Source organism: Apostichopus japonicus, chromosome 3, assembly GCF_037975245.1.
Source record: "Apostichopus japonicus isolate 1M-3 chromosome 3, ASM3797524v1, whole genome shotgun sequence".
Lineage (NCBI taxonomy): Eukaryota > Metazoa > Echinodermata > Holothuroidea > Aspidochirotida > Stichopodidae > Apostichopus > Apostichopus japonicus.
In genome coordinates, this window is record NC_092563.1 from 16,955,724 (window position 1) to 16,969,077 (window position 13,354).

Here is a 13,354-nt window from a genome sequence, read left to right on the forward strand (position 1 = left end):
GGGCTCAGTGACCTTTGTAATCGTGATGTGTCTGTGACAGCCAGTTTGCAAACTTGGTATCTCAAGAAGCACAAGTTGACTTAATGTCAAACTTGGTAGGTAGATGCCCCATGATGTGTAGATTTGGCCTATTGTTTGTGGTTCCCATCAAATGAATATTAATTTTAAGATGTCAATATCTCTTCAACAGTATGTCCGATGCAATTCATACTTGGTATGGTGATGTAACTTAGTATGCTCTTTGCAACAACTTTGACCTCATTAATATTCATGAGTTGGTGGGACTTATTAATGGGAAATAGTCAGAAGCAGCACTCTCGCCAACCACAAGTTGAATCAATGTCATACTCGGTAGACAGATTCCCCATGATTGAAATTGGTAGAGGTCAACAGGTGTCAAAAGTCTAAACACTTTTCAAACATGATAACTTCAAAATCAAAGCTACAATAAATCTATCAATTTTCTAATAGTATGATTCACTTTTGGTAAAACATAGTTTGGTCATATTCAGTTAGGTGTTGTGAAGGTGCTCTTTGAGTCTTTAACAGAACATACAGTCATGTAGGAAAGTGTAATGAAGTCCTGTTACGCAAGCCCATAGGCAGGATGTCTGAGTTGGAGGGCCAAACAACAATTTAAGGAGGTGTCCTGTAACTTGTGCAGTTTTTGTACTCATGATGGTGGCAGAGATTGGGAAGGGGAGGGGGTTGTGGGTGGATGGAACAGTAGTCTGCACAGAGGGGGCATTCCCCCTTGGGCCCCAACCCTGCAGTCATAAAAGATTCAACTCCATCAACACATTGATAATAGTACATAGGGAACAAGAAAACCTTACAAGCATCAAAAAGTAAAATGTAATTCTGATTCCCATGTCTTAACTTGCTTCAAAAGAAAGAAAACATTTCAAAATCGATCTTTTAATACTTGCATAATCACAACTTTGAATTTTATTTTCCCAACAATATATGAGTATCACTTACCAAAACATAACCAAACACACACACATTACGGCCCGATATAAAATGGTTACATTTAAACAAATTTAAAAAGTTACTGTTATTGCCATGATCATTTTTTCAACGACTCAGACTTCTGGCTTCTCAGGAATGCAATTTTATTAAACTATGTATAGTTGATAACATACCAAGCAAACTTCAACTGAAAATGTCCAACTAGAAATAAACTACAAATGAGTTTTATTGACAAGATAATAAAAATTGAAATCATGCTTTCTCAGGAGTACATGTGTATTAATATTGATACTTATTCTAAAATCCCTACAAGGACCCAATCTGAAATGGTCACATGGAAAAGAACTTCAAAAAAAAAGTTGATTTTATGACATGATAATAGCAAATGAGTTTCTGCTTCTAATGAATACATTTGTATCAATAACTGGTATTTATAAATAAAAACTAATTTGAAAATAGCCGCCTGGAAACAAAACTGCCAAATGAGTTTTATTGTCAAAGTAATAACAAAATGAAATCATGCTTTCCCTGGTATATAAGTGAGCATTAAAGGGTGTGAAGACTTGCCCACAAAGAAACGTCTCATGCTGGTAATCTGACCTAGTTTCGATTGAGGTGTAACAGAAGTGTTAGACACCACCATCGATCCCAGAAAATACACACACAGCTTGCTACCATCGGTAATTAGACACTAGTGTACAGTCATTACACACAGCTGCGGTCAATACCCACAGCACAGTGTATAAACGATACAGCGATGGACATCTCAGGTCCAGCCAAAGATAACAAGGTATCAGGTTTCATTACTGTCTGCATTTTGTAGCAACATGAACAAAACGTCACTTGCAAGCAACAGAAAGTTAACTTTTTCAGATGGTCACACCCGGTTTGGGGCGAGTCTTCAATGCCTTTAATATCGATACTTATTCTAATCAGACAACAAAAACTGCAGTGTGGTTTCATTGATGCTACATGAATCATCGTATATGAATGTGACACACTAGGCTGTTGGGTAATGCAAGGATGAACAACATACGCCAATCTAAGTAGCACAGCAAATTATCATCGAAACCAAAAACCCTGCAAGAACACAATCTGGAATGGTCACATGGAAGAGAAACTTAAAAATTGATTTTATGACATGATAATAGCAAATGAGTATTTGCTTCTCAGGAATTTGTATCAATTACCGTTATTTATAATAACACAAGAAGTAATAAAAAAAATTTTTGAAATGCCCACATGAAAATAACTTACAAAATTGAATGTATGTATGTATTTTAAATCCTCCTGCAAGTAGGAACTCGCAAAGAAGCCACATTGGCTTATCAAAGCCCCAAGCTGACCGAAGTCAGTCTCTTAGATTAGTTGTCAATTGTCAACAACTCTGTAACTGGACGACGTACATTAACGTTGGAGTGACTGGAACTTGGGACCTTATGATTTAAAGGCACCTTATGATTGAATTGTACGGACTATATCATTCCAAATGATTTATGGTTTCTCAACAATATACTAATATTAATCACGCAGTTTTATGGCAAGGCACAGCAAACAGATTAATTTGAAAAGGCCACTTGGAAGCAAACGATAGACTGGATTTCATTGGCAGGATTATAACAATTTGGATTCTGGTTTCCTGAGAATATATGTTTTAATTAACCCGTACTTACTAAAAGAACATACAACAACAACAAGGCAACACCACACAGGTACCCATGTTTTAGCCAATCATGCAATTAGTTAATCATCCTAAATGAGCCATATCAATAATAAAAAGATTTCAATGACATACAAAGAATTGAAAATCCCAGTTCATATCATAACTGTATATATATATATTTTTGTGCACACTTTATGCAGTCATTATTAGAAAAACACTTCATTCCACTATGAGAATTTTTTATCAAGTTTACCTCCACTAGAGAAATAGAGGGATCATTACACTGTTTACAACAGGAATATAACTCCCTTTAATTACACTTCCTGAAGGAAACAAGCATTAGCAGAAGTTTCTTTCTCCTTCTGTAATATTTCCTACAGTTTTATCTCATTTAACAAGGTTTACCACTTATTAAGTGATCTAGTACTACCAATAGGATTAATATGACAATGGCTCCAAAATTAGCATTAATGTTGCAGAATTTCTTTTATCCAAATTCATTACAGAATTCCTTGGAAAATTTAAGCATATCATTGCAGGATAATATATCTTCAAGCAGCATACTATTTATATAGATATTGTAATAATTGTAGTATGAATAACATGAAACAAATATCAGAAGAACACTGACTCATTGCATTAAGTGAAGCTGAAATAAGCAATGATACATTTTTGGATATCCTAGGGTGTCCTAGCCATATCATCAATACTTATTTCCATTTTCTTCTGCAAACTGGTTTTCAAAATAATTTGTTCAATGTTGTAATACATCTATAGGATCTCAGGATTTGTAATCTGGCTCCACCTTAGCAAGGACTGACTTCATAGAATTGAAATGAGCTTCAGCATAACTTGTGAAATCAAAGTTGGCAACCTCCGTAGCGATTTCATCCGATACTTCCCAGAGTTCTTTGCCAGTAGACATTGCCAAAACCTATTTATGAGAAAAAGGTCACAGACAGTCAAGCTTGTTCCGCACCAAGTATTACATAAATCAAATTGTAATCGAATGCTATTGGATATTCATTTCCTATGTACGGAGGAGTTTAATATCTAACATCATCTACAAGTTTACCATTCTAAAGCTTTCTATTTTACTAGCAACAGACTTACCTTTCTGCGCATACTGAAGTTGAACTGTCACGGTACTGTGTCCTGATAAACCTTGTATTGAATATTCATTTCCTACGTACGGAGGAGTTTAATATCTTACATAATCTGCAAGTCTGCTTTTCTTAAACTTTCTATTTTACTAGCAACAGACTTACCTTTCTCCGCATACTGAAGTTGAACTGTCACGGTACTGTGTCCTGATTAACCTTGTATTGAATATTCATTTCCTATGTATGGAGGAGTTTAATATCTTACATCATCTGCAAGTTTGCTTTTCTTAAACTTTCTATTTTACTAGCAACAGACTTACCTTTCTCCGCATACTGAAGTTGAACTGTCACGGTACTGTGTCGTGATTAACCTTGTATTGAATATTCATTTCCTACGTACGGATGAGTTTAATATCTTACATCATCTGCAAGTTTGCTTTTCTTAAACTTTCTATTTTACTAGCAACAGACTTACCTTTCTCCCCATACTGAAGTTGAACTGTCACGGTACTGTGTCCTGATTAACCTTGTATTGAATATTCATTTCCTATGTATGGAGGAGTTTAATATCTTACATCATCTGCAAGTTTGCTTTTCTTAAACTTTCTATTTTACTAGCAACAGACTTACCTTTCTCCGCATACTGAAGTTGAACTGTCACGGTACTGTGTCCTGATTAACCTTGTATTGAATATTCATTTCCTATCTATGGAGGAGATTAATATCTTACCTCATCTACAACTTTGCATTTCTAAAACTTTCTATTTACAAGCAACAGACTTACCTTTCTCCGCATACTGAAGTTGAACTGTCACTGTACTGTGTCGTGATTAACCTTGTATTGAATATTCATTTCCAATGTATGGAGGAGCTTAATATCATACATCATCTCCATTTAAATTGCATTTTCCTTGACCGTAGACATATTTAACTTCCGGCCGTCTCTATTTTCCCATTTGATCTTCTGTTGCCATTGACAAGGTGGGCTCCAGGGATGGATCTCTTTTGTTAAAAGGGTCATTTTTTTTGTTTCACCCGGATCGATGGAACTGTGGTGACTATTACATTTGGTCAATAAATAACATGTCATCAATCTTCCTACTCGTGGACCCACGATCTACAATCTTCCATTAGGACTGGGCCACGACCCACCACAACCCCCCCCCCCCACACTCAGTATGCATGAAAGCTAGCTTGGACAATGGATCTTGGTTGGCTCTAAAAACTGTAAATAAATCTTTTGACATCTGGAAAATTCTGCAACCCACTGATAATTTGCTATCCGCGATCCACACTTTGGTATTGCGAACGCTTTGGTTGCGGACAGTTGCCTTACATCGAGCTTACAAGGGGTTGTTAGAATATACATGAACTCACCTGGACCATGGCAGCCCTCTCGAGATAATACAAGTCATTGAACACGTCGCACACCCGTGTGCCCACGGCTGCGACACCATGGTTACCAAGTATGCAAATGTTCTTGCCATCAAATGCTTTGGCAATGTGTTCGCTTTCGTCGCAGTCTGGAATACCGCCGTAGCCGAGGTCATAAGATATCCTGTTATGGAATATCATGCTGTTCTGGTGGATGTTCTTGAGCCGTCCTCCCTTCACACAAGCTGAAATCAGAGAAGGTAGGATACCTGCATGTACAATTTTCAATTTCAAATTTATTTCTCATATGTTTTGTACGAGATTAATACAATACTAACATTACAGTAGGAAGGTTAACATATGAAGGACACTAGTCAGCTAGTCACCAAGTAGAAATAAAGAACAAATAAACACTTAATTTAAGTTCAGACGGGAAAAGAAAGACATACAGAAAAACCGAACAAGATGATGAACCAGACAGACAGAAGAACAGAAAGAGCTAAGAAGGACAAGAAGCAAGAAGGATAGCAAAGACTTTGTAGAGAACAAAAAGCGTGGTATTAAAAGTACAAAATTTAAAGAAGTACAAAACTAACATAACAGTAGGAACAGTTAACATATCAAGGACACTAGAAAAAACAGCAAGGCTGTTATCTCAGGTATTGACCAAGTCGAAATAAAAAACAAAGAAACACTTAAATTAAGTTCAGAGGGGAAAAGAAAGACATAGAGAAAGATCGAACGAGATGATGAATCGAACAGACAGAAGAACAGAAAGAGCGAAGAAGGACAAGAGGCAAGAACGATAGCAAAGACTTTGTAGAGAACAAAAAGCGTGGTATTAAAAGAACAAAGTTTACAGAAGTACAAAACTAACATTACAGTAGGAACAGTTAACATATAAAGGACACTAGAAAAACAGCAAGGCTGTTATCTCAGGTATTGACCAAGTAGAAATAAAAAACAAATAAACACTTAAATTAAGTTCAGAGGGGAAAAGAAAGACATAGAGAAAAACCGAAGAAGAAGAAGATGAAGAAGAACTGGAGAGACAGAAGAACAGAAGGAGCAAAGAGAGGACAAGAGGCAAGAAGGATAGCAAAGACTTTGTAGAGAACAAATAGTAGAGTGTGGTATTTAAAGAACGTTAGACCAGGGATGAGACTGAGCCGGGGAAAAAAAATCTGAAATTTATCGATCGCCGTCCTGGGGGAGGGGTTAAAGAGGAGGGGTTGTCCCCTCCCCTTTAGAATTTTTTTGTCAGGTAAGGAGGGCTTAAATGCAAAATGGTGGACTATAGATGGAATCTATCACATCACGTAACTCGCCAAAAAAGTGTGGAATTTCTGCTTGTATAATTTATCCATTAGCTTTTTTGAACCAAAAAAAGGCTTTTTTGATTGCTTTGTGCTACTTGATTCCACCACTGGTCAAATTCGGTGTTCCTTCCCTTCACAGTCCAGGATGTTCGGCCAAAAAAATAAATAAATAAAAAAGTAAAAAAATTAAATAAAAAAAATTAAATAAAAAAATAAATAAAAAACGCGAATTACGAGAAAAAACGCGAAAATGAAAAAAAAAAAATCGGAAATCCGCGTTTCCGCGGAAGAGTCTCATGCCTGTAAGTTAGAAGTCAACACATTTACATGTTGAGAAGATCATACAGCTACCAAAGGTGCTGGGAACGACTGAAAGCAGGAGGTAGAGGTCCATTAAACAAATAGTTTGCTAAACAATTCTCTCGTATGGAGCAAGACTTTGAAAAAGCGATTGAAACAGGGGATCTATAGATAAAGGAGGAACAATTGGTGATACCTCTAACAACCCCCCCCCCCCATGTCATTATTTGTGCAATTCTCTCAGCATTGACTGTTTTCATTAAATGGATGCACGATGTCAATCTGGTCACCACTCATTGCATTGTCTTTGCCTAATAACGATGACTCACACAGATCCTGCAAACAGGATCCACATTTCGACCTTGCATGCGCTTGAGACAGTCAGAAGCTCTGAGGTATTTCCCATACCGTGATCTAGATCACACGATGATTATTGAGAGAATCAATTTAACTATAATTCGTGGCACAATGGTATCCCAGAATTTACAAAACCAAATGACCACTCCAAGACATGACTTTTAAGCTAGAATATCTCCCAAACAGAATGGGAATTTTCTGAGCTTCCTTTTGGGGGAGTTGTTCTTCACAAAGATATCTGTCACATTAAGCCAAAAGATTAATGGTTGGGGTTTGTGTCCACTTTAATACTTTGTCAGCTGCCCAACCAAACTCACCCAAAGCTGTTGAATAAGGCTGATGAATATGCATAAACACACTTGATACCATCAGCTGCTTTAACCTTATGAATGGCTTGATGAATATTCATGGCAGACATTTCCACTGGTCCCCACCCAAACTCACCCAAAGCTGTCGTATAAGGCTGATGATTATGCATGACACACTTGATACCATCAGCTGCTTTAACCTTATGAATGGCTCGATGAATATTCATGGCAGACATTTCCACTGGTCCAACGCCTTCAATTACCTCTCCAGATTCAAAGTCAACCCCAATCAAAGTGCTCGCTGTGACCTGCATAATTTACGGAAATTTGAAAAAACAATTTGCAGAATTTGAAATGTCAAACTTTGCAACTTCTAGTTTTTTAATAAAGTGCTGGTAGTACAGTACGTATCTTTTTCAAAGTTGAATGGAAACAGCTGGCTAATTGTTTCTCACACATATATAATGCACAATAAGCTGATTTTATGCATCTATGCTCAACATATTAACTCCATTTATAAAGTAATGTGCAATGTCTACTATATGCCTGTTGTAATGTAGGCCAAGATTTAAGTGCTGAGAGTTGGTTGGTCATGAAAAGTATCCGCAAATAGGTTTTTAAGGTCATCAGTAATAGTATTCGCGCAAAATTATAGCGTGCTAAAATGTCTAGCAATTGCTAGACATTTTCCAAATTATTTTGCTAGACACCTAGATGCTTCATGCTATATTTTGACAAAGAGGAATGCAACACGTTAATGTCTCAGTGTCGAGGCAAAATGCCTTGAAGGTGGCAGTAAAATGCTCATCAAATTCTGAACCTCTGTCACCCGCTATTTGACTTTTTAGCAAACATTCAGTAGCTCAATTTGCTCAGTTTAAAATTTAGTGGGTTGGAAGAATAAAACAGTCAGCTAATAAAATAAAGGCTACAAAGCTGGTTTTATGTAAACTTGCTCATTTGAATTTAGTGGATTGTGAGAATAAAACAGTCAGCTAATAAAATAAAGGCTACAAAAGCTGGTTTTATGTAAAGTATGTTGTGATGAATTTGCTTATCATTAAACAGTAAATAAATTCAACTTGCTCATTTGAATTGAGTGGATTTAGGAGAATAAAGCAGTCAGCTAGTACAAAACAAAAGCTAGTCAATATGGTTACCTATAGTACCGGAGTACGTATGTGGTAAATGAATTGCTTATCCATTCAACAGTTAAAAGTTCAACTTGCCCGGTTGAAGTTTGTGTATTAGGAGAACAAAACAGTCAGCTGATACAACTGGTTAACTAGTATGAGGTGATGAACTGCTTATGGTAAACAGTTCAACTATAAAAAGGGCATCGGAAGTGAATTGAGTTTAACGTAATGTCATAGGAGAAGGCAGTCTAGCATTGCACAAAATCAATGTAAAACTGGTAGTTTTCAAAGACTCCCAATTGTACTCTGGTTCCGTCCAATAATTGTTTGGTTCAAGAAGCAATTAATCTTTGTGTTTACATTTGCAGGCTTGTAAGAAAATGGCTCTTGATGATCAGATGGTTTAACCTGTGTTTAGGGGTTCACTTTGGTTTTATTTAAGCAACTGGGAGGGGGGGGGGGGGGAGTAAGCAAACACTTCTCCCTTTTTTCCATTCAGATGAAACAGTAAGTACTATACTAGAAATATAATATTTGAAGAACATTAAATTTTTTTATTTTTTTATTTTGTACAATATTCTTGAGATCAACCTCACCTGACTCCAGTGAGTCCCATATCTGAGCAATAGCATGACATCACCGTTACCATCCTTGGCAGGCGCCCTCAAGCTCAAGTGATTACAAACGCCTTCATGCATATTGTAATACTCCATCGCTCGGTAAGCTACTGCTAATTCCACTCTTGCTGCATAATTCTCTTTGATCACCCTGGAAGAAAACCAAATTTTCTTTTTCAAATAGTGATAATTGGAAACAGTTATGAACACTTTTAACTGGTACATATGTCATTATCCAATTCACTCCTTTCATTTGCCGAGACTTTATATTAAAGGGACTGTGTAGTCAGTTATAGTAACATGACAGTTCCTAGATAAACGTTCAAATGATCACAAATGGTAAGAAACTTACAACCATCATCTTTTGCATGTTTTGACACCCTCTTTGCAGAGTATTCATAGATTTATTACCCTCGGTGATATATATGCCGAGTGATTAAAGCAGTTTTCACTGAATTTCGGCACAATCAAAGATGATACTTTATTATTCACTTCATGTCCCTAGTTAAAAGGGTAGATATAAGCACTGTGATTCCTTTAATACAATCATAACACAAAGGAACGCTTTGAAATGTGTTTCCAAATTATGCTTTGTGATTGGTCGATAAAACAGTTTCAAATCTTATGAAGAACTTTGATTACTGTGGTGACAATGTTTTCTGATTTCAAATGTCCTTTGCCCTCCATGTGAAATTTATTTCATCCACCATGATACGGACCTACACAACAAGTTTTAAGGTCATCCAAGCTCTACTTTTAGGCCTACTGTAGGAAAAAAAAGTTGACAAGGCCGGCGGGTTTCAGATTTTGAACTAGTGTTGACCTCACATAACCTTTGAACTTTATGAACAGCAACTTATTTTTATGTTTAACTTTCAAGATGTATACACCTAAAGGAATGAAATGAACTCAAAATGTACTTTCTGAGTAATATGTGTGTTTACTGGTAGTAAAGTGGTCGCAGATACATACAGTACACCCACACACTACCAATATTGCAAAGATTCATTTCAGTGCCTTCAGCAAGCAGTCAAACATTGGACATTGGGAAATAAAAGAAGTATTATAAAAAGGTACTCACTCTGACAGTGACTGGTTGCTTTTTGAGGCAGTACTTTGCCATTGGCATCGACTAATACCGGGCAGACCACAACGTGAGAGAAGTACTAGACTACGTAGTCTAGGCAGACTTCGGGATACCAATGTTGCCATATTCCTTCAGATGTGTCTGCAATGAATGCATAAACAATGTAGCGGAAAACAGTTTACAAAATGTCATGTTAATGACCCTTTAAAGAATTGACTTTAAGACTGAAATTTGTCTTTAGAGTTTTCAGACGATCAGTTCACAGCTGTGAACATCATATGACCTAGTTGGACCACCCCCTCCCCCCTGGCAAAGGGATATACAAACCTCAAGCCAAGCACCTGTCAAAGCTGTACAGTTTGACAATTTCAATTTAAACTGAGATCTGGATACTTAACATCATGAGAAGCACACTTTATATTTGTTGAACATCATCGCTTGATGTGAAAAATTCCCTTTTCTTCCAATTTGACTAACTATAAGAGGTTATCATATACACTGCTTGAACTTTTGATCCTTTTGTGTGAGGCTCAATCTATTTGGGAAAGATGAACTAGGTCTGCGCAGGCAAGGCATAAAGACTATATATATCTGAAAGAAACATATGCTGTCACCTTTACAGTATGCATGCATGCTCAAGATGACCTACAGCTGACCCCTGTTTTCTATACTGAAAATGTTTGAATTATTTGTTTTGTGAATGATTTGAGTCTTCCCATTTTACAATCAATTTTTTTGTTGAAATTTCTGGGTATTTTGGTCAGCTGCATGGTGTATGAAACTTTCTATATGATGCCCTTATACAAACACGCCTCACTTTTGAGGCCACACAGAACAAACTTATAGCATATACAGGCACGTAGCCAGGAATTTGCCAAGGGAGGGGCAAAACTGTAGATTCGGCATTGCAAACTACCTAAGCGTAGCGCCACCATGGTTGGTACGAAGCGTACAAGAAAATTTTGGCTGAAAATGCCTCCCAGATCGCTGGAAATGGCACTTCCCAGGCCTTGTAAGTTGCATCTTAGCATTTTCTCTTTTGAAAATACTAGCGATATCATAAAAACATTAAAAAAAATTTTAAAATATGCTCAAGTGGGGGGCGGCTGCCCCCTTTTTTGGCAACATGCCACCCCCATTAAGCCTTTAGTGACCATATTTTTTTCCAGGAAATCTGGGGAAATGATATTGATGTTGACACCCATCCCTCCACATGTTGACATCAAGGCTTCGTACCTACATGTACACTGTACATTTGAAGGGAGGTATTTTGAGGGTGGTTCTCCCAGTGCTTTCGTGGTTCTGTTTCAGGTCTAAATCTTTCAGGGTTGCTGACACTGTGAAAGTCCTATTATTCATCACTAAGTGCAACATGATGCTTTCTATGTGCATTACAATTGATATGAAATTATTGGTTGCCATTATCTGTGAACCATGACTGAACTTTTGGTTTGTGGCCCCTGGCCAAGTCTAGTGGTAACACTAGCTCAACTCACTTCCTAAGTTCAAGCTGCATCTGAGAGCAGGAGATCAAACTGAATTATTCAAGGCCTTTTCACAAAATCAGGTTATATTATGTCAGGAACAGAATGTAAATCCTGGAACAATTCCTGAAAAAAAATTGGGGGGGGGGGGTGGGGGGCCTTGCTTGGGTGCAGGCGTGTAGCAACTTTCATCCCCAAAATTTATTTGCGCGCTTCGTGATTTTACAAATATATATCGCACGCCATCTAAGCGTAGCACCACCATGAGTTGGCGCGCACCGTAAAAGACAATTTTGTCCGAAAATGCCTCCCAGGAAATGGCACTTCCCAGGCCTTGTAAGTTGCATCTATTTTCTATTTTGAAGTTACTAGCGATATGATAAAAAAATATATATTCTCAAGGGGTCGCCCCCTTAGCCCCCCCCCCCCTTGGTTACGCGCCTGCGGTTAAAAATCTTGTAGGAAACAGGCCAAATGGAAACCGAGTGAACCCATATCGATGTGGATCATATATGATTGTACATACTTACACTCATACACAAGAGATGTACAGACATTATGGTAATAATTAATCATGACAACTTAATTGCTATACGGTCACAGGTCAAAGAAACGACCATGATCATGCAGCATGTGTTCGATGAAGTTTTGGCCACCGCCAAATATGATTTGAATAAATAACCTCATGCCCATTATTTTCGATTTATAGCCACAAAAAAAAACTTTGCCACCAAATATTGGGGGGGACATGTCCCCCATCCCCCCATGATCGCCACCCTTGGCTGTGGCAGTATCATCCGGGTCATGACATTACTTTGTCTATCGTTATAAGCTGGATACAGTAAGCCTAATCTGGGATCTGGCTAGCCGATGGCCTAGCTACAGCGCTTTATAGTCCTTACTTGAGCGTTGGACTGGGCTTATGTTCTAGCCTAAGTCAGTACCAATAGGCACTAATACTGTAAGTAAGATTAGCCGTAACCAAAGTCAGAGCAATGGGAAAGAACTTAAGCCTAGCTTAGGGGAGTTATGCTATACAAAATAGAAAATTGAAACCTGATCACAGCACATGTGACGATGTCTTTAATTATTTCGTAAACGAAAACGTAAAGGAAGCCTATACACTATTTCACTAGGTGTACTAGTGGTTTTATTAGTAAGAAAACCAGCTCAAGCGTACGTAATATACTAATTTCAACAGTTGTTTAGCTGTGTTACGGAAGCGTAGAAGGGACATTGCATTGACGAGTTACTAACTTGGTAACTCGTCAATGCAATGTCCCTTCTACGCTTTCGTACTGTGTAGTGTTTGTGAGTGCTACACCCTGGATGGTACGTCTGAACAGGGAGTTGTTATATCCCTGGTCGGAAGCTCATGACATATCAACAGTGTACAACAGCAGAGGCCTCACGGGCAAACATGGCACGCAAAATATGACATAAACAATATATGATGGTGATGTAAACTTTGTAAAGCACGTGCATAGAAGAGATAACGGGCATCGAAATAGACCGTTCAAGACATCATATGAAAATCATGACAGGATCCATATGTTGGTGTAATTTTTGCATTCAAAATTACATAATTAAATAGTTTGAGTTACGGAGGGATTTGAGAGGTCGACCCCACGATC

General features: G+C 37.7%; 1 protein-coding gene across 3 annotated transcripts; it reads right to left on the bottom strand.

The window, feature by feature from the left end:
- Nucleotides 1-916: 916 nt before the first annotated feature.
- LOC139965229 (putative aldolase class 2 protein PA3430) lies at nt 917-13,036 on the bottom strand. Of its 3 annotated transcripts, XM_071967394.1 has the most exons (7): nt 13,019-13,036; nt 12,901-12,929; nt 10,231-10,377; nt 9,129-9,300; nt 7,533-7,704; nt 5,116-5,357; nt 917-3,569 (listed from the first exon to the last, which is right to left on the bottom strand). In XM_071967394.1, exons 3-7 carry the CDS (start codon nt 10,359-10,361, stop codon nt 3,417-3,419), a joined length of 870 nt encoding a protein of 289 aa, XP_071823495.1. In that variant the 5' UTR covers nt 10,362-10,377; nt 12,901-12,929; nt 13,019-13,036; the 3' UTR covers nt 917-3,416. The 3 variants fall into 3 exon arrangements, with proteins under 3 accessions (XP_071823495.1, XP_071823494.1, XP_071823496.1); XM_071967393.1 differs by lacking the exon at nt 13,019-13,036 and having other exon boundaries at nt 12,777-12,909; XM_071967395.1 differs by lacking the exons at nt 12,901-12,929; nt 13,019-13,036 and adding an exon at nt 12,844-12,899.
- Nucleotides 13,037-13,354: the final 318 nt, after the last annotated feature.

Coding starts and splice junctions, on each gene's coding strand:
- LOC139965229 (XM_071967394.1), bottom strand. CDS start 10,361: ATGGCAACATTGGTATCCCGAAGTCTGCCTAGACTACGTAGTCTAGTA. Junction 7,705..9,128: donor ATGGGACTCACTGGAGTCAG/GTGAGGTTGATC, acceptor TAAATTATGCAG/GTCACAGCGAGCACTTTGAT. Junction 3,570..5,115: donor AGAGGGCTGCCATGGTCCAG/GTGAGTTCATGT, acceptor TCTCATAAATAG/GTTTTGGCAATGTCTACTGG.